The sequence below is a fragment of the Halyomorpha halys genome, unplaced genomic scaffold (genome assembly GCF_000696795.3).
Source record: "Halyomorpha halys isolate HHAL.00 unplaced genomic scaffold, Hhal_1.1 Scaffold203.1, whole genome shotgun sequence".
NCBI lineage: Eukaryota > Metazoa > Arthropoda > Insecta > Hemiptera > Pentatomidae > Halyomorpha > Halyomorpha halys.
The window spans coordinates 583365-604952 of NW_027108332.1; the positions used below are offsets into that span (position 1 = coordinate 583365).

The window sequence follows — 21588 nt, forward strand, 5'->3', positions numbered from 1 at the left end:
AAGTGAAACTAAAAATAATAGGAGAGAGAGGAGTGCGAAATGAAACGCTTGAAGAGCTCTCAAAGACTGATCTATTTGCGGAGCCTGTCCGTTTATATATATATATATATATAAGTTACAGTCAGCTGGTACTTCGATGTCAGCTGACTGAGGAGATCAGCTGATCATGTGTATATATAAAGATGTGCTGAACCCAATAAAGCCAGTATGTTACAGCAGTTCAAACGTGTTACATCTTATTCCTTATTCTCTTCTTTGACATTTTGCTTTCGCCAATACTTAACTTATATATATACAATCGGTCAGCTGTTCTCTATCAGCTGATGTGGACCTGTCAGCTAACAGTCCGTAACTTATATATACAAGTTATGGTCTGAGTCAGCTATTACTTCGATGTCATCTGACTGAGATGATCAGCTGACGGACTGTATATAAAGAGATGTACTGAACCCAATAAAACAGTTCAAGCGTGTTAGATCTTATTCCTTCTTTTCTTTTTTGACATTTCGCAAGACAATTTTTTTTCTCATTCTTCTCTTTTATGACGATAAATCGAATTATGACCAGTAACGGAATACTGAGAAGAGCAGTTCTGAACCTGGAGAATATGAACCAACACAACCAACCTCTAGCTGCAGTCAACCAAACTTTAGCAGCATGCAGTCCACCTCCGGACTAGATTCAGCTACCACCAGAAGTCTCTTTAGCGCAATTTCATGCCACGACGATCTAGAAAAATTCACCAGAGAGACCGGAGAATTAAATCATGTTTTTAAAATGGGGCGATTGCCTAATGGGGCGAATAGAAGCAAAGATGTCGGAGGATCTACTGGACAGTGAGGATGAAAAAGCACTGAAAGTAGCGGCAGTCCACCGAGTAAAAAAGTATCCTAAATCAGATTCAGGCAGATGAAGAGACCTCCATGGGGGGTCATCAAAAAAAGATTAAAGAAGGCATTTGGAGGAGGACGGTGGACCCCACAGGAGGATATATTAAGGATGATCAGAGAAACGAAAAAACCGAGACAGTCTAGTGGGCAGTATGCCGCAGAACCCCTGGCACGCTATAACAGAATTCAAGATAAACTAATTGAGATGAAGGAGACAATCTAGGTACAGGATTGGATGCAATTCCTATCCAAGGTACTGAAGATTCAGTTGGCAGAAGAACTGAGCAAGAAGGAGGGAATGCCGAGAGACCGCTCGTTTGTGGAATGCGCTCAAGATCTAATAGAAACAAGCGCTAGGGAGGTCGAGGCTCGAATGGAAGTAGAGGATCCAGATAGGTGGACCCGGATAGAATACCCAAGATTCAGAAATGCCAATGTAAATTGATCACTCTGGATGACTCTTGTGTGGTAGAGGGGGGGAGTAGAGATAGGTCTGACCCGGTGGGGCTTTAGTAGAAAGAACTTGCCGGTACATACCGTTGGGAATATGCCGAGGGAATACAAAGTGATTGTGGGGTGTGACCTACTAAGGAAGGTGGGTTCTTGGGTTAAGAATATCAGGGAAAATTGGAGAAATCATTGTTGGGGCAGGAACAAATAAATTTTTTGGCTGTCGATCACTTTAGACTACATGTTCTCAGAAGGTTCAAGGTACATACTGACCACAGACCACTCCAAAAAGTGGGAAAACGCAAGGAATCGTCAGCCAGAAGTAGACGCTGGAAGGGGTTCCCAGCCAAATAAGACATGGATGTACTATGTAAGCCGGGTAAAAAAATGTGGTTGGTTGTCTCGAGCGCTGTGGAACAAGAAAACGGAGAACCGTTCGAGATAATAAGGCTGCAGGAATGGACGCCAAGAGAAAAAGAACATGGGCGAACATGATTGATCTCATCACTAATGCGGCAATGGTGGACCTGGAGGACAGGTTTTCGGAGGTTTGGGAACGAACGCATCTCGTCGGATGGGGGAAGAGAATTCGACAACTCCTTTATCCGAAAAGAAATGGAGGATCTCGACGTGACTTGGCATCTCTTGCTTCCATAAACGTTCTACTTCTCCCCTAATGTATTTTCGAAGTACCTGGGGATATCACCTCTCCTTTCCGTACTTCACCCTATCCTGCTGCAATGTTATTTCGAGCACCGTTTTTCATGTTGCTCCCAGCACTTCCCTTCTTTACAAAAAATATCATCATATTTGTTCAGTATTGCCTCTTTCGAAATTTGAATGATCGGAATGATTATGTGCCGCTATAGCCTTAGGCATTTCTACATCTGGTCCCGATCCCCTATCGATTTGATATAAGCGAAGATGGTCACTCAACGTGCCATGAAGCCGCTCTATACCTCCTCTACGCTTGCAATGCCCTGGTGTGTTGAGGTACCGTGTCACATCAAGGTCCTTCATTTCGGTTAGAATCCTTGCATTGTCTAATTCTCTACCTCCGTCCGATGAGATGCGCTCCGGAACTCCGTAGAATTGGAACCGCAATTGGAGAGCTGTCAACACTGCTTCCGACGACTTGTCCTGCACCTGGTGCGCCATTGCCGCTTTCCTGAAGATATCAATCATGATTATCCATTTATATCCTCTCCATGTAAAAGTATCCATCTGCAGATCGTTGAGCGGTGCATCTGGGGTATGTGTTACTTCTTGTCTCCCTTTTGGTGGGTTTCTGTCATATTTCGTGCTTAGAGAAACTTTGCTATTTCCTACAACTTCTGTGATTGTCTTCTTCACCCCCCACCAAAAGCACCTTCTCTTTATCGCTTGCAGTGTCTCCCAGATATCGCGGTGATTTGTTTTGGTCTGATGAAAAGCTACAATCACCTCTCTGGCGTTCGTCTTCTGAGGGGTTTCCTCCATTAGTTTGCGTCAGGCGTCCTGTTATGTCCTGTCCATTCCTATGTTTTCATCAGGCCATAGCCGCTTGATCTTTCCCCAAATTATTTCATTCCCAATCTACAGGTGACACTTTTCTCCAGGCTCCGAAGCATTGTTCAACGTTCTACAGATCTGGTCGTTCTTGAGTTCGTGATATTGTTCCTCCCATATATGTATAATATAATATATAACATATTATATTATAGTACCTTATAAGATACGCGCTTAAAAGATAAACTATCTTCATCTTTCATCATTAGACATTTTACCGAGCAAGTAACTTCTTTTTTTATTTTCCGCAGTCAAAATATCAACGATAGAATTTACAAGGAAAACATTAGGTTTGTCCACTGAAACAACTTCCCTAAAGCTTTTATGCATATTCCTCACAAGTTACTAATTTTCTTCTACCATCATAAAATACAACACAAAATAAATAAGCAGAAAATTTAAATAATAATTTTTTTTTCCCATTGCCAGATTGATTATTTTGTAGCCGGATTGAATTTTGAAAAAGCAGAACTGATTTCATAGTTTTGAAACGATTTGCGTAGTTTAATAAAAGATGGATTGCAAAATATATTCTATGGGTTGTCCATGTGTGATAATAAACAGGGACCATCTTCCATTTATTGTGCAGCCCATGAAAAAATCATAAAACAATTTAATATATTTAATTACTATTTATAAATATTTTTTTTACTATTTGAGTTTTTTTCTTTGAATCACACCCGGGCCATCTTGCATTTATTACAAAAATAAAATAATTATTTCTGATTGCTAAAAATTGCCATTATAAGTAATACCTTTTAGTCTCGTGGATTTTCCAATTTACAAGGGCAGCAGGAATTGTTCTATGCTTCCTTTTTACACTGGGAGTTTTTCGTTTTCTCAAATGTCTATCACAAATGCCAGGTTGAATAATATCATTGAGTTCATCTTCGTTGAAACTAGTGTTTGAACTAGTATTGTCTGAAGATTCTTGAAGCAATAATGATGGTTGCACATGATCTGAATTTATTGAAATCCTATCATCAATACTGTAACAGTCACAGAAGTGTGATATTATTTTTTTTAAATTATTATAACGCAAGGGTTATAATTGCCTTAATTTTGGTATTCACGAAATTTCTAATTTTAGACATAAATATATAATAACTAATTTATATGTACTTACTGTTTTTCGGTTTTTGGAGGTCTTCCCTTTTTCGGTCCACGTTTTTTTCGTTTCACAGATAGACGCAGTTTATTTTTTGATTTAGAACTATTCCTAACCGAACTTGTATTTACAATATTTTGACCTTCTATGAATATACGCTCCATGCTAGCTGTGACACGTTTGAAATAAAACTGGATTTCCACCGAAGGAGGAGTATGATAGAAAGGGGGGAGAGGTAATACTACCTAATGAAGTAATATAATTAGGCTAAGACATTTAGGATCAAAACGTCTAAACTGTTTTCCAAAGGAAATCATTGTTTCTCCGAATGGGTAGACACAGACAACAGACTAGTAACTTAGTTTGAAAAATATTTGTACTTCTGCAATTCATTCTAAAATGTTTCTATTTATAATAAATTTAAAGAATTCTTTATTTATTCTTCTATAACTAATTTTGTGAAAGTACGAAACAGACAATATTTGTGGATAATTTCAACAAATCATAACATCCAATAAAAATTATTAAAAAAGTAAAAGCAAACAATAGGCTAAAATCTCACGATTCAGGAAATACTAATAGTAATTACTAATGCTAATTAGATAGTTCCTAAGAAAAAAAAATGAATAAAAATTATTTCCAAAATTAGTGAAAAATAAATAATAGCAGAAAACCAATATAAATTTACTTTGACTGTTCTCAAATTTAGGTATTGCTATGAGAAAGTTAGTTTTAGCAGCCTTGAGTTGCCGTATCGTTGCAGCTGGTACCACCTCAAACGGTTTCCTTCCATTTGTAAACAAAAACGTATTTTTCTCTTTACGATCGCTGTGTAAATGCCATAATTTCACGGAATGTCTCATTGGTTTCAGTGAACGGTCCTACAAGTGCCTATAAGGCCACATTTTTTAAAATTTATCGTTAACTCATACTTTTGCATCTTATTTTCCTTATTATTGGATTGGTGATTTTTTAACCTAATTTCAGTAACTTCTATTTTAGAAAAAAAGAAAATGCACTTTACAGATCCAAAATCGGACCATCCGTTCAAGAGTAAATAGAAAAGTAAATTCTGGTGCGTCCCAGGAAGGGTACATTTAGCCTTAAGCACTGCATTCCCTGAGCTACGACGAATAGGGAAGAGAGGGGTAGAGTGTACGTTGGAGAGGCACTAGCCCCTATTATTTTCTCTGGAGCACATATTTTTCATGCTCCGAATTTTCACTTGGTTGCAAGTATGGTTTTATATCAGTAAGGAATTTTTAATAACTGACTGCTATGAGTGCCAATATCTCTTTGATCATTTTAACTATTTCCTCATTTTTACGATCGAATTTCATCTTTGGCCAGTTCCTTCACAACAGACTGTCTTTTGTGGAGATGGTCGGCGATCACATATTTACATGTGAGGCAACGGCGGACTTAATTTCAGACAGGAGTTACGTGAACATGGCAAAAGTATACTGGTCTGTTCGAAACAAAATGGTAGAAATGTCTCCTTTGGAGTAAAAAAAAAACTTTTAGAACTCAACATCTCTGAGAATTGCTACTTTTAAGGTTGACTGCTTAGTGGTCTCATTCTATTATACTTCTTTTTAATCATAGTCAGTAAGATAACGTATGACTTCTATGTTGTATGATACTCCATGTTTAGAATCAGACATTCTTATCAGTTTTTATAACAAGCGTAACCTTCCTTCAACAAGTGATTGTTAGATTATTTTAGATTTAGTTTCTTGTAGTGTTCTTATGTAGTGCTTATTAGTATGCTTTAAATGTGAAAGTTTTTTTTTTTTATTTGCATTTTTAGTTTGGTATAGATTGATGATTAGTATTCTTTTTATTGTGCCTTTTGGAATAGTTTGATGCTCAAGGTACGTTTATCAAAAGTAGTTGTCACTTTTTGAATTGGATATGAAAATTAATTTTTGCCTCTTGATCAAAAAATTACTTCTAGTGCGAGTAGTTCTTAAATAGAACAATGCATATGGTTAATAATTGTTATTGTTTGAGTTTCGGAAACTTTCAACAGCTATCTTATCAAAGTTAGTTATGACTATTAGGACATGATTTACATTGTGAATGTTCTCATTATAATGTCGTGTATCAACACCAAAAATTTAAAAAACCTTGTTTCTAGGAATTATCTAAATACTAGACTTGCAGGATTGTATTGCATAACATTTTTTTCTGAATCATGCATTAAACTGCTAATATATGGATAAGAGAAGTCACCCTTATTAGTCTATCAGTAAATATCTATATTAAAAATATATTTTAATTCTATGATTAAGTGATTGTATATCCGGTGAATTGACAATTCTGCCATTGACAATATTCTATTTAAAATCATTATTTATTTATTTTTTAACCATCTGTTAATTGTTCATGATATAATTTAACCATCTTTGTAATAGGTGGATATATAGAAATGATTTGGAAAGTCCTTTTTTCTTTGTTTTAAGTAAGAACCAATATTAAGTACAAAAAAATTATCTCGATTTAATTAACTGAATAAAACAGATTATGAATATGTTAAACTTTTGGTAATTTTTTATGGTACTTCCTGCTCTTGATATTAGAAGTATAAAAACATACTGGAATAATGTAGCTGATATAATTGATTCTCAGATTTACACTCAGCATAAAATTTGTTTGTGTATATTTTTTACATTAACTGCAACCCTTTTTAGTTATTCGTGATCTGAAGATGGAACTAATAACCTGAGAAATTGTGTGATTATTTATTTAAATTAATAATTTAATTTACTATGGCATTGTTCAATCTGTTTGGATAAACCATATTTAAAATACCCCAAAAAATTGAGATATTCAATAGTTTACTATTCTATCTAAAGCATTTTGAACTTACATACATCACCCAATGTTGGCCACTAGTTACTATCACTTATTAATATTTCAGTAATAATCACATTTCTTGTTAGTCTTTACTCTTGGAAAGGTAGTTATAATGATTATGGATAGCTCTATCCATCTTGAAGATTGTTTAACCTGTTCTAAGTATTTAGAGAGTAGATGCACATACTGTTAAATCTGATATACAAAAAGATAAATTGCATGATTTAAACATGTCACCTAGTCTAGTTAAAAAAAATTGTGAGAATTTATTATTAGAAGTCCTCAATTTGGTGCACTTACTCTATATTATAAATTACTTTGTAAATAACCTTCTCTACTTACTTAATCTCTTGGGGCTTTACATGCCTCATTATCATCTGCATGGGGTTAGTTGTTTATGGGAGATCTATCTTTATAAGGCCTTTTATTTTCTCCAATAACATTCATCCAGCATTTTTTATTTTATTCCATTTGTAACTCCTTTTCTTCATAGCTTCAATATTTTATTTGTCTTATCAAATCTTAGCATGTACATATCATTTGTATATACTCATCTAAAATATTAACTAATAATACTATATTTGAGGGAGTTGGGTAGCTCTGTGGATAAGATACTGGACTTCTGACTCTCAGACCTGGGTTCAATTCCTGCTGTGGAAGATTTATTTACTCTGTTATGTGAGCAGTGGATATAACCCTGGGTTGGAGACCCTCCTAGGGCACACCCAACCTCTATAAAGTGGGTACCCTCCTTTCTCCTTAATTTGGAGAAAAACCTGGCAGTTGAGTGTGATTCTGGCCATCTCTCCTCCTTGCACAACCATTCATCAAGAAACAGTACATCCAATCCTCTTTATGGGTTGTAGAGGTACAAGATTTTTTTAATACTATATTCGTAAATCGTCATAAGCTTCCTTAAGTCCTCAGCCCTCTTATTTCATAATTATGGAAATCCTTGAGATTGTTTTATAAACTTATATCTTTGCCTATCTTGAGAAATGTGTCTATAGGCTTTGAAATTTGTTTATCTTTTGTTTAGCATATTAATGTTGATTGCTTCCAGGTTTTATCTTTTTTGTTTTAAAATGTTGTCTCCCTAGATTAGTTTTTACCCTTTCAAATAGCATTGTAGATTAACTTCTTATGTTTTATTCTACTGCTGTATTTATTTATTTTTTGTTAACTCCACCAGCAATCAAGTAAATGCTCTCTAACCACTTGGTTATAGTTATCTTAAAATAATAAGTACCATGCTTTTACTGATTGTATGATAACATTTTAATTCTGTTGTAACCTACCAATGAAACATCATGTTGTGTTCTAATTCAACAAAAGTCTATGGGTAGTCTGTTTCATTCCATAAATTTAGTCAACTTAAACTTTATTATGCTCCAATTGGTTATAGAAATCCACTTTGATATATTAAATAAAAAACTAAAAAAAGTTGAATTCAAAATAAAATTCTAACAAAAAAGTTGTAATCTGATTTCAGAAGATTAAACAGTGTTTCCCTACCGACCAGCTGACTTAAGATAGACCGAGGTTGTGACAGCTGATCATGTTGGAGGGGGAGGTATCGCTGAGGCCTTATTTTGGAATGGTCTGGGTTTGATTCTCACTTGGCACAGTCAATATTTATTTCTCAATTCTTCTAAGAAATAAATTTTGACACTCCCATTCTAGTTAGTACACAGAGGCAACCTCTAGGAAGGTTGCTAAAAATTACCTCCAGGCTCTCTTAACAGACTAGTTCTCAATTGGACAAACCTCTTCTACTTTTCTTCTAAGCATCTTTTAGGTTTAAAGCACATTGTTGACAATTCCTTGAGTAATATGGCTGAGCTGAAATTTAAGTTAAGTTCCATCCATTAGCTCAAAATTGTAGTGGTGTAATCAACCTTACTTTTGCACTGATGGATTCTTGGAAAATTGTGTTACGTTTTTCAATGTACAGATTTACTATCCTTTGCAATTCCATAAAACATTCTTCATTCATTCGTGGAAAATATGGAATTTCTTTCTTTTGTTTAGTCAGTTTTTTATCCTCAATTTCCTTCCTAGTTGGAAGGTAAGCTTTTGGAGGATTAATATAATAATATTTTGAATTTTTTTTTTTTTTCAAAAACGCCTGTAGCATGGGTGTGATCTAGCTGGGATTCTCAGCAGCACTCACTAATGAAAAGGTCAAAAGAAAGAAATTATAAATCATGGATACTGAGCTCCTTTCCTAATTTTGAGATTTCATCAGATCGGAAGGTGTATATAGGCCTCTGGCCTGGTTAACGTTAAGACTGCTCCCAATACAATTAACCCTTGCCAAATATTTGTCACAGAAAATTATGGTTTATTTAAACCTTTATATTACTTTCCCAGTTTATGAATAACAATAACCTACTTCAGGATTAGATTGATTCCCTATGCACTACTGTGTTTGAAATGTAAATCAAGTCTTATGTAGAAATAATTGAGTAAAATGTTATAAAGGGGGCTTTTAAAAGAATAACAATGTTTTAAGAGCAACTCCAATTTTTCTTATTTCTTGGCAGAAACAGATCTTTTACTAGAGTGATATATATTATTAATTAAATTTTATATTTTTCACTTTAATTAAAATTTAAACTGTCATTTTATGTTACAAATACTTTTATATGAATGACCTTTCCAATTTTACCATTTCCCATATTAATGTAATCTTGTATTCGACTGTCTTGTTTTGTACTGTACTATTTTTTTTTATATAATTGAATGTGATGTTGATAAAAATCTATGATTACTTTCAATGCATTTCAAAATTAAATTTTAAATTGTAGCTCTTCCATTAGGGGCTGAAGAATCCAGATTATGTAAAAGATCTGAGATCTTGTCTCGGCTCATGATTTAAAAAAAAAAGAAATGCAGGAGGTCCCACTGTGAACGAAATGCTCAAGTGAGAAAAAAAAAAGATGTCATATTAGGAATGTACTGGTATTTCTCTCACTAGTACACTCCGAACGTGAGATAAATGCAAAGTCTTACCATTGCGAGGAGGGCAGATCAAAACTGAATTGAGTATAGATGGGGAATTAAAAGAGGGGGTAACATAAACAAGCAGCAATAACAACTTCAAAGGGTTAATTTGGTAAATTAGAATAATCATGATTAATTATTGAAAATTTACTTCTAAATTCTTGTTTACTTACTCCAAAAGCTCTCTCTGTGGTCCAATAATGTGTTTTATTTTAAAGGTAGTCGTTAGTAAGAATTTCTTACATTTTTTCATTCTTTCAGTAGCAAATATTATTGATTTCTTTTTTCCCTCTGGCTGAATAATTTTGTTTCAGAAAACATAATTATTTTCAATACTAAACGCTTTTCAACAGATAGTCCAAATTTGAAACAGACTTTACTGTTAGGAGCACTAATCCCTCATGAGGATCGAGTCAAAATTTCTAACTTCCTTGGTTGGCAGTACCTCCTAGTTGGAATTAGCCTGTTCCATATGCCACCCACCAGTGGCCGAATACCGGCCCATCATTCATGTTTGCCATTCGCTATGAATGGGTTAAGGATAACTAATACTATAACTATATTAAAATAGCAAAATAAAATCTGTCCTTTATATTCAAGCATGGATTAGGATGTTATGTTAGATTTATACCATTAGGGCTTATTTGCCCTAATAGTGAAATGAATACTTTTTATAAGTATTAAAGTTATTTTTGTTAAATTTCATTAAAGACTAGAGGTGATTTTAGGATACCTATTGTTATGTAAATTTGTATATTGTAAAATGTACTGATAATTTTAATACATTCTCCACAACTCATCTATAACCATGCAAAATCACTCATTCTCAGTGACCAGGCTACCCATAATTACCATTTTAATGTCAATTTGTGGATGAAAAAAATGGAGATAATCTGTTATTATGATATCTGCACTGTAAAACAGTTACCAAGAAACTGGATCTTGTTTCATTCCTTAAACATTAATTTAGCTCTAGTCTCTAATGTAAATACGTAATTATTTATTTTTTTGGAATAATGTTACCTTCATATTTCAAGCAAAAAATTATTGATTAACTAATGAATAATTTCTGGAAAAAAGTTTTTATCTTCTACAGGATGATATGATATGAATGATGATGGCAATCTAATTTTTTTTTTTTTTAGTATTCTTTATGGAATTATTCTGCATCTCTCCAAAATTAAATTTTCAAAATGATTATCATTTATACAAGTGATAATGTTAATCAAAAATAAAAATTATATACTTGATTTAAAACTTCTCATTATGTTAATCCTCATTCTGGAATGAGGATTTTTTAAAATAATTCCTCTTTTATGTAAATTAATTTTGTATTTATCTATTTCAGTGGTTTTTGTGAAACTTCCCATCCTGGGACTTGTGAACATAAAGATGAGCTTCAATTGGAGCCTACTTCAAGCATCAAAGAAAAAGAAAAGCAAAATATGGCCAACTCCACTAATAATTCTTCAGAAAAATCTAAACGGGGGATTTATCCAGATGTTCCTTTCTCCCCATATTCTTCTCCCAGAGCAGTTCGACATAGACCTCCTCTCAAAGAAAGCCGAAGGGTTAGCATAGACAAAACAGGTCAATATCTACAACTTAATCAATACCGACTAATTGATTCTATTGGCCAGGTAAAAACAGAATTTTTTTGTACTCATATATTTTTAAAAATAAAAAATCTTCACTTTTTATGTTTTAATTTTTACCACATACAATATATAAACTATTTTATCAACAATCAAATGAAAATATGTTTAAATCTTATTAATAGTCAAACATTTTTTTTTTTTTTTAACCCAACTTTATTCTTAAAAGCTATGCTACTTAATGGTCTCGTGATCTCAGCATCAATTTATAGCTGATATAACAGAAAAATAATTTTTTACCCTTTGCTCGTTTTATTCTTAACTTTTTAAAGTTAATTTCAGTTTTCTTGATCCAGAACACTGCTTCTAAAAGCTACTCCTCTAACTATACTCCTCACAATGCTGAGCAAATATTATTCTAGACTGAAAGACGTTTGGGAAATATTCCCAGATATTTAATTAAGGAATAAATATATAACTAATAAATAAAGAGCTAATTTTAAATTAGTTTCTAGATATTTTTTAATTTTACTTTTATGAATGGAACGTTTCACTTGGTGGGATCTATTTTTATTTAATTTCGATATTTTTGAAAATTAAAAATTGGGTTATTATCATTGTTTTTCTCCTTCTACTGTGTAGATCTCTTTTGATGTTTTCTTCTTCATTCAATTTCTATGTAATTTCCTTTTGGAAAAAATGATGACAACAATCAAAATTAATTATTAACGGGCTAAAAATAATAACTAAGAATTCTTAATTTATTTATTTTCATCTTTTTTTATTTTATTTTATTTCTAAAATTGGTAAGTTTTATAAAGTGATTTTTTATAACAGTTATTTATATTCTGCTGTTCTACTGTTATTCTTTCTGTTGATATTTATTATTTTTAGGGCTCTTATGGTCTTGTCAAACTAGCTTACAATGCCGAAGATGACACCCATTATGTAAGTTATTTGATTATCATTTTGTGAATTGTTGTTTGAAATTTGCCTATAGTTCTATTGTTTTATCTATAGGCTATGAAAATTTTATCAAAGAAGAAGTTGTTTAGAAAAGCTGGAGTATTTGGTATGTAATTTATATTTTCCTTATGAATTAAGTTTTATATAACCTCTATAAGTAACAAATATATATATTTGAATAATTAGCAAATACATTATTTATAAGTCGTTTACTGGGTTAGATTTCTGCTAATAACTTCACTTGTGCACTTATTATTATCTTCAAAATGTTTGCTTCACCTCCTAAGATCTGTTAATCTACCTAATTGTTGTTACCCTTTAAGGACTGAATTATAATTGCACGTTGTAGATTTTTGCAGTCAACACAAAAAAAAATCTTTTTCCATTTACCTCTTGATTACATTCAAAGTTGAATACAGTTACATGTGACAACTAGGATTATCATCTCTGTTCAGTAATAAATTCATGTAAAAAAAATATTACATATAATTGACAAAGCTATATTTGAAATGTGAACTTGAAGTTCTATACAATTCAGAAACCAAACACATTATAGTTTTTTGGAAGATAATGTTTGAGTCATATTTGAAACACAAACTTATAGTTCTTAAATTTTAATTCTCAATATCTGGTACTATTAAAAATGGGATTTTTTACATAAAAAATCTTTGTATTCTGTAAATTAATCATTTTTTTTTACTTGATGACTCAAATATTCCTATTTTTTTCATACTGGAAAATGCTACAGAGCTTCAATTTTTTTTTCCACTTTTTACTCCTATTATCTAATTTTTATTTTCTCTTTTCTAAATTAATAAATTTTTCAATATCTAATAAATTAAATATGGGTGATTGAATTGAAGAGAATCGATAATATGATTTATTGTTTATTTGATAGTATATTAAATTAGTATTTGCTGTGATGTAGAATGGGTAATTTGAATGGTTGTATCATCTTTATTTATGAACTTATTTTGGAAAATTATTTCAACTCTTCCACTTTTATATATGGTTATTTCTTTTTAAATCATTCTAATTTTTCTGAAGTTAAAATGTGGAAGGATATTACCTTTTTGATAGAAACTATCAGATGTACATAATTGTTAATTATCAGCTGTTCGCAATTTGAATTAAAGAAACAGCTTTGTTATACTTTTGGTAATTTTTTTTTTTGTTAAAAAATTTATTTTCTTCTTTGCTGATTATATTTAATCCCTCTAGTTATTAGTTTCCTTTGAAATAAATCAATCAAAAAGTTTCTTTTTTTAATTATATATAATCTTATATACTCATAAAATTAATTGTTTCAGTTGTTACGAACCATTATGCTCAGGTTTTATTAGATATTTCAATGTTTGAAAAATTGTATTAATGCTGTGTTTATTAATTTTAGGTAGGCAAAATCCTAATCGTAAAGAAATCAATCCTTTAGAAAAAGTTCATCGGGAAATAGCTGTATTAAAGAAACTTGATCATCCTAATGTGGTGAAACTGATTGAAGTGTTGGATGATCCAATAGAAGATAATCTATATTTAGGTAAATAGCCTCTTGGAATATTTAGTTTTGTTTATAGATATTACATATAACTCCGTATGTCTTTTAATTGATGTTATTGTGTATGGAATCATCAATGGAATAACCATTCCCATGTTTCAAGGGCTTAATTAAAAAAATATCTGTAAAATAAGATAATGTCCCAGTAATGTAGGTATATTTAAAAAAAAAAATATTGATAAAGAATCTTTTGTTATCTTTGTGAAAATGCAATAAATAATCAGAAGAGGTAAAATTACTGTTTTCAAGACTATATATATATATATATATATATATATATAATTACAATTACAGTTAATTCAAGAGTTTTAACAATGATATTCATATTCACAAGATTATTTTAGTTAATCTGCAAGTTAAATAAAATGAATTTTTTTTCTACACTTTGATCTTAGCCAATAGGCCGAGAAGCAAATTTTTTTGATAAATTTCCCATCATTACTTTTACTTCATGATTTGTAATTGTTATATGATTCAATTTTAAATCATAAATGAATTGATAATGGTTATTATAATAACATTTACCTAATTCTAATTTTAAGGCTATGTCAAAGATGGACGCTGGTTTTCCGAGTCTGACAGTTGGTGCCGACCTATCCATTTTTTTGTCAATCCTTAAGATTTTTTCTATAACTATCAAGTTCTTTTTTCCCTTCATAGGTGTACCTAGACCATTTGGGGCCTGCAATTGATTTATTTTATTAAGACTGCTCTCAGTCTTTGGATCTCTATATAACGCAATATTTTGTATATTTCACATTTTCTTTTCAGTGTTTGAGCTTTTGCATGGTGGAGAAGTGATAACACTACCAACACCAACACCTTTACCTGAAAATCAAGCTTGGGAATATTTTCGAGACATTGTATTAGGACTTGAATACTGTGAGTTATTGTTTGATATTGGTATTATTATGTTAGCAATAATTTTTTGTGCATTTATTTATGTGTACTTGCTAAGGCTATATATATCTGTTTATTAGACTCCATATCAACACTTACAATTCAGCTTCTAAGTTCAAGGTTGATGTACTTGCTAATTTAAATTAAGATATTCTTGTTGGTTTTTTATTTTTTCTCCTTATCTATAGATTTTAAGTTAATCTACTGTATTTTCACTAATAAAAGATTAACTTTGAATTTGTGGCTATAACATTCAGTAAACTATATTTATTATAATTATGATATCAGTGTAATCTAAAAATTTTAATGTTTGTTTTTCAGTACATTTCCAAAAAATAATTCATCGAGATATCAAACCATCTAATATTTTACTTGGTGAAAATGGTCATGTAAAAATTGCAGATCTTGGAGTATGTAATGAATTTGATGGCATTGATGCTTGTTTAAATAATTCTGCAGGAACACCAGCATTCACAGCTCCTGAAGCTATATCCTCTACGACCCACTTTAGTGGCAAGGTAATTATTTCTTATTATTTGTGATTTTAATTTTATTTAATACAATTACAAGCAATTTAACATAATGTTTTATACTAGGGATTGTACTGATGCCAAACTCTTTTTTATTATGACTCTTTAAATTATGAATTAATTTAAGCCAGTGGTTCCCAGCCTGTAGGTGCACACCAATTCCATTTCCGACTCAGGTCTCCCTGGAAATTAGATTGCTTAAAATTGCATTTTGAGGCACTTTTATAGTGAATTTATCTGTTAAAATTATTCAACTAACTAGTAAATATTAAAAAAGGTAAACAATAAAACAGATCTGACAATAAATCCTCATAAAATATATGTTGCTGGACCATCCCACAGCCCAACCCAAGTTTCTTGTGATCAACAGACCTCCTGTTGGGAACCATTGATCTGTCATCCATCTTTTTTATTAAAAATCTTTCTTAACTGTTAATAATTTCTGTTGAAATTACAAATCTTAGTAGTAAATTTTTTTTAAGTTATAATTCTGGAGTGAGAATGAGAAGAGCATTTAAGAAATTAATTTTAAAATAGACCCAAAAAATTTAAATATCCATGAAAGAGACAGAGCCTTGTTGGAAAAATTATATTATATATTTTTATTTATATTTCATATAAAATTACATGGAATTTGATAATGTCTATTTTTCATTGTCCTCGACAATATAATGCTGATATGGTTGATTTCCTAGCTTGATAGAATATGCCTAGTATAGCTCTGGTTTGTGGATTATTGGTCAGGCCTTTGGGTTGTGTATAGTCTGATTACCAATTAATGAAATGAATACCAGTTTGGTTTTTTCATAGTTTTGTAGGCTTAAGAGGTTTTAAACATATTAATTTAATAAAATTGACTAGCTAAACAAAAGAAATGTGTTTTTTTTTTTTTAAGTAGTTTAAATAGTTTATATTTAAAAATATTTAATTGTTACTAATTAAACTGCAGATTGATTAATGTAAAATTTTAAATGGTTACATATATTTTCAGATACAAAGCCTACAAATGCTTTATTGTGAGTCAAAACATTGTAATAAATATTTTTTGACCATAATTCGCTTATTGTTTTACCTGGAGACTAACAGGCTTTTAAAAAAAATTTCTTCTTAAGAATTCACATTAAAATTAGAGGTTTGAAAATGAGAAACATTAAATTTTCCACATTTACCTAAAATAATTGAATGAATAATCCACCATATTTTATTTATTTTTTTTAAATCCTAGTTTCAAAACCAGTGCTGGGGGTTAGTGCTCTAGCTTGTCTGTTCTTTGAGAACTTAGGATTATAAGACTCTTAAATGTTTTAGCGTAGTAGTAGTAAATAAACTTGTTTCACTCCAGAAATTCATTGATGTTGAAATAAGATATAGTTTTTGTTTTTTTTTATTTAATTAAGATAGTTTCTCTATTATTCTAACTTATTTTTTAAGGCTTATGATATCTGGTCCTTGGGCGTTACATTATTTTGCTTTATCTTTGGAAAGTTACCATTTGAAGCTGATAGTTTACCAATATTATACCAAAAAATTAGAACTGAAAACCTTCAATTTCCTGAAACACCTTTGATATCTTCAGAATTAAAAAACCTCATCATTCAAATGCTTACTAAAGATCCTGAGCAAAGAATATCTCTCAGTAATATAAAGGTAAACATTTTTTTTTTTTTTTTCCCCAATTTTTATACTTTTGAGTATTTATATTTTTATTGTAGAATATATTATTATTTATCAACAATGTGTGAGATTTGTTTATACTTGTAATATTATATGTCATACATATTACAATTAGATAATATTGTAATATATAATTTTATTGTTATTATATACTTGTAATATGTCCCATGATACATTGATGGATACATGAATATATATTCTAAAAATAAATTTAGAAGAGACTCTGCTGGAGAATAATGTGTTTTATCATTCTGATGATTTAAGTTAGAATCCTAAACTTTAAGGTTTATGCACTTGTGATTTACTTTTAAAAAAATGATTCTAAAAATGTTGAGTTCAACAGTGCTTATTTATACACATAATCTTTTCAATAATTAATATATTAACAGAATAACTAAATAAACAAGTGATTTTCATTCCCTTAATTCAATGTTCTGCTTTGAAAAGAGGTGTATTGCTTATAAATAATTTATTAGAACTCCTAAGGTCAATACTAAGAAATAAAGGCTATATGAAATTGTTTTTTGTTTTGCCTAGGCATTTTCAGAATGAGTTTCCTATTATTTGTTTATTCATATTCTTATATGACATATTCTTTTAACATCTCTTAATTAAGCTTTGGTTTATTGCCTAGGTTTTTTATGGATAGAAACAAATATTTTATACCACTTTTCATACTGTTTTAGTATTGTTTTTCTCTTTTTTTTTTTCTTTTTTTTCTCCATTGTATTTTATCTCAATTTTCAGAAACATCCATGGATGACCAAGAATGGTTCCATTTTTCTTCCCTCAGAAAGTGAAAATTGTCAACTAGTTGAAGTAAGTGAAGAAGAAATCAGAGATGGCGTAACTTCTATTCCTAAGTTGGATACACTCATACTAATAAAAGCCATGCTCAAAAAGCACTCTTTCCAAGTAAAGCCATTCTTTATGTTAAAATATTTTAATATAATACTTTTGTTTTACTATATTTAAATTTATGAGGGTCCGTGTGTGTGCATGCATTTTTATACCTTCCTAGGTCCACCTATTTCCTGAATCATCAAATTTGAGTAATGAAACCAAGTGCTGTATCAGCTATATTGGAAATTATATTTCTTTCTTTTTTTTACTTTTCTTATGACTTAGTTACTCCAATTTTGTCTAAAAAAATTAAAACAATTATAATTAAGGTAAGTTCCCTGATTATCAAGTGTTCCATTATTTGAGTTCATCTCTATGTTTTTACATTAAACTACTCTTTAACAGTGTTTTTACATTTATTAGATCATTTCAAGAAAAATTTACTCTCAAGTCATTGTTTCTCCAAAGGTGCAATATATTCTTGCAGGAACCATTGCCGTTGTTGTACTCTTTACTGGGTTGGTAATTCAGGCCAATGGGATCAGGCCATTTTTCTACATTTTGTACTGCTGAGGAATTTTTAGAATTATTCCATTGATACAGTGAGTCTCCCTTACATAGTTTGCAGCAAAATAATAGCTTATATTTTATTTTGGAGCTTTGAACATTTAACAGAAGTTTTGGTCCCTTTTAGTATGCATCATTAACATAGTTGTATGAGCCATTAAGGCTTTCTTAAAAATATTCAACCTTCTTGAGGAGATTACAGCCTAAATTAGCGTTGGTTGATATATCGAACATGATTGATTTGGAGTAAAGTTTCCTTCAATGAATGAACAGTGCTGAGATTTTTTTCCAAGATTTGCAAGCATTTAAATATACTATGCTTGGGATTTTTAAAGTTTTTTTTTTCCTCTTTGACCAGAAAAAAGACTAAAAGTCAACACGAGGTTAACGTATGATGAGTAGTCTGATGGATCTTTTCAGGTACTCGCCATCTTTAGACATGAAGTTTACAGTGACAGCTTCCTTAATGTTCAGACATTTATCCCTCTCTGTGCTATGCTCTCCCCAGTAGATCCAAAAACATTTCTAAGTATGGTCCATCCATATACAATGGAGTAGTCGTCATATGCTATATAAACTTCTATTTGGGATGATTTTTTTTTTATATAATATTATTCTTTCGTTAGGCATCAGTTTTGTTTTTCATGGTTTTTGTAGTTAAAATCTTTTTAGTGTTGCTTTGATAATTTGGTTAAAGTTACAATAAAGGTTTGTTATGATCACATTATGCATTATGGAGGAGTTAAAAAATATATCATATCACCTCTTTTTTTTTTTATTTAAACTCAGCCATGACTTTGTTGTATATCAACACATCAATTGTTCCTGTAGTCAAGGATGCTACTTTTGTGATTATTAGGTAATAACTCAGACAGTCCCCATTCAATTTTTTTTTTTTTTATCTCAACTAATTTAAAGGAACCATTTTACATCCCTTGAATTCAAAGTTATGTCGTTTGAAAAAAAAAAATTAAATTTCTTTATCAAACGAATCTTTCAAAAAATTAAATAGAATACCTAAAATAAAGATATTGAAATTGAAAGAACATTTTATAAAATACTTTATAGATGAACAAAAGGTTATAAAATATGGGTTTATATTTATTTACACATTTTTTTCAAATTTGACTTAAATCAATTTCCAAGGACAAGGGCCACTTTTAACTCAGTGTACTTTGATTCTTGTCAGATTCAACTCTTTCCCCTGGGTTACTGAAGAGTAGGATTGTTTTTTTCTATGAAGCTTGAATATGATCTCTACATGATCATGAAATAATAGGAATAAATGTTGAACAGATTTTTTTTTGTGCATTCTGGAAATCATAAAGCTACATTTTGTCTAGTTAATTTTGGCTAAACAATAGCATTTTATTTCCTCAGTAGCCATTGTGTTTGATAAGAATTCATTTAATAGGGTGAGTCATCCAATTAAGGTTGATAGACTTTTAGTTTAGTTGATAGACTATACTAAAAAGAATTCTCAAACAAAATTATTTTAACTTGTCTTCATGTTTGTTGCACTAAAATTTGATATATTGTCATTATCATGCCAATTTTGGAAACAAGTTTTCCTCCTCCAAAACTCAAAGTTTGCTCTGGCAATTTGAAGAAGAGGATGCTCTTCTGAATTGACTGTGGGTTGATTGTTCCAGAAATTAGAAACTTCTGATCATCATCCTCAAAAGGAGAAAAGTTCTGGACAGAAAATCATCATTTAATGCAGAAGCTCTGTTGAACTCTGTTAAGGCAGACCCAAAGCACAGTATTCAGAAGTTGCCAAGAGAGCTTGGAGGTTCTTAGTCCACTATAAATCGCGGACAGCTGAACTTGGGAAAAGTGAATCATTCATCAAGGGTTGAGCAGGCACAAAATTAAAAAGAATTTTGTCAACTTTTGGAAAACCCAAATGACCATCATCTCATTACAAGAATTGTTACTTGAGGTGAAAAGTTAATACAGTAGAAAAACCTTTGGGCAAAGAAACAATCATTAGACAACAATGAACTTGCTGAGCCTGTCTCTAAACCTGGCCAATTTATAAAAATAATTATGCTTTCTTTATTATGGAATTTGTTGAATTAATTCCAAAAGGTGGAATCACCGATTCAGGACTTCATAGTGATCAATGATAATGTATGATGTGACCCAATATTATCCATGGTCAGTGAATAGTAATCGGGCTTTGTTTCAACAAGATAACACTTAAACAAACTTCTTGTTACATGAAACAAATAATATAACTGGATGGGATTGAGCTTTTCCCTCACTGTCTTCAGTTGGGACTTAGCACCTTCCGACTACCCTCTTTTCTGGTCAATGGTCGGTCACTTTCTCTATACTAGGTTCAAAATGAAATCATAGAATTTTTCTATCCAAAACCCCAGGTGTGGTAATGTGTAGGAATTCTGACAGCTAACTTTGAGATGGCAACAAACCATCAAACTCAACAGTATTTACGAGTACTTCAAATATTAATAAGGATTGTTCAAATAAAATTATTTTTGAATTCGCAAGAGAAAGAATAATTTTTCTTTTACTCATCCCATTATATGCTATAAACTTGGTGAGATGCGCATTAAGAGATTGTAGCTACTTTACACAGGTATGCTTGCATGTGATTGTGCATATATTATAGTGTAAAAGTTATAATTACATTGTAGTAGTTTGATTAGTTTAATGCATTTATATTTTAATAATGTTGATTTTACATTTTCTTATATGTGTTTGAATTATTCTGGTTTTATTAACTTTTATAGGGCTTATAATTCTTTAGTTTCAGCATTATTTGATACTTACAATGTTAACCTATATAATTTTATTTTTATAGTATATTTTTTGTTTTATGCACGCACATAAACACTTTTGTCTCCTCTATAATGGACAAAAATCATAAAATATGAATGAAGGTCTTACGATTCCAGAACTAAATTTTTTCAGTAACTCATGTTGAATATATTAAAGTATTAATGAAATGAAAGATTATAATAATAAGTGTACACTAGGTATTTCATATATGTATGTATGTAGTTATTTAATAAAAGCTTGTTTTAGTTTAGTGAGAAAATTTATGTTATTTAGAAATTATATTTTGTATTAA

General features: G+C 30.9%; 1 protein-coding gene across 4 annotated transcripts in view; it reads left to right on the forward strand.

Annotated features, from left to right (window-relative positions):
• Positions 1 to 21588, forward strand: part of LOC106679439 (calcium/calmodulin-dependent protein kinase kinase 2) — a 90600-nt gene that overhangs the window by 60386 nt on the left and 8626 nt on the right. For 2 of the 4 annotated variants that reach the window (XM_014418613.2, XM_014418612.2), the window contains exons 2-9: positions 11210 to 11501; positions 12351 to 12404; positions 12477 to 12528; positions 13816 to 13959; positions 14749 to 14859; positions 15199 to 15395; positions 16839 to 17054; positions 17829 to 17996. In XM_014418613.2, the coding sequence (XP_014274099.1) occupies positions 11210 to 11501; positions 12351 to 12404; positions 12477 to 12528; positions 13816 to 13959; positions 14749 to 14859; positions 15199 to 15395; positions 16839 to 17054; positions 17829 to 17996 (1234 nt within the window). Of the gene's footprint in view, positions 1 to 5673; positions 5871 to 6611; positions 7724 to 11209; positions 11502 to 12350; positions 12405 to 12476; positions 12529 to 13815; positions 13960 to 14748; positions 14860 to 15198; positions 15396 to 16838; positions 17055 to 17828; positions 17997 to 21588 lie in introns of those variants that run through there. The other 2 variants (XM_014418614.3, XM_014418615.3) reach the window with 2 other exon arrangements.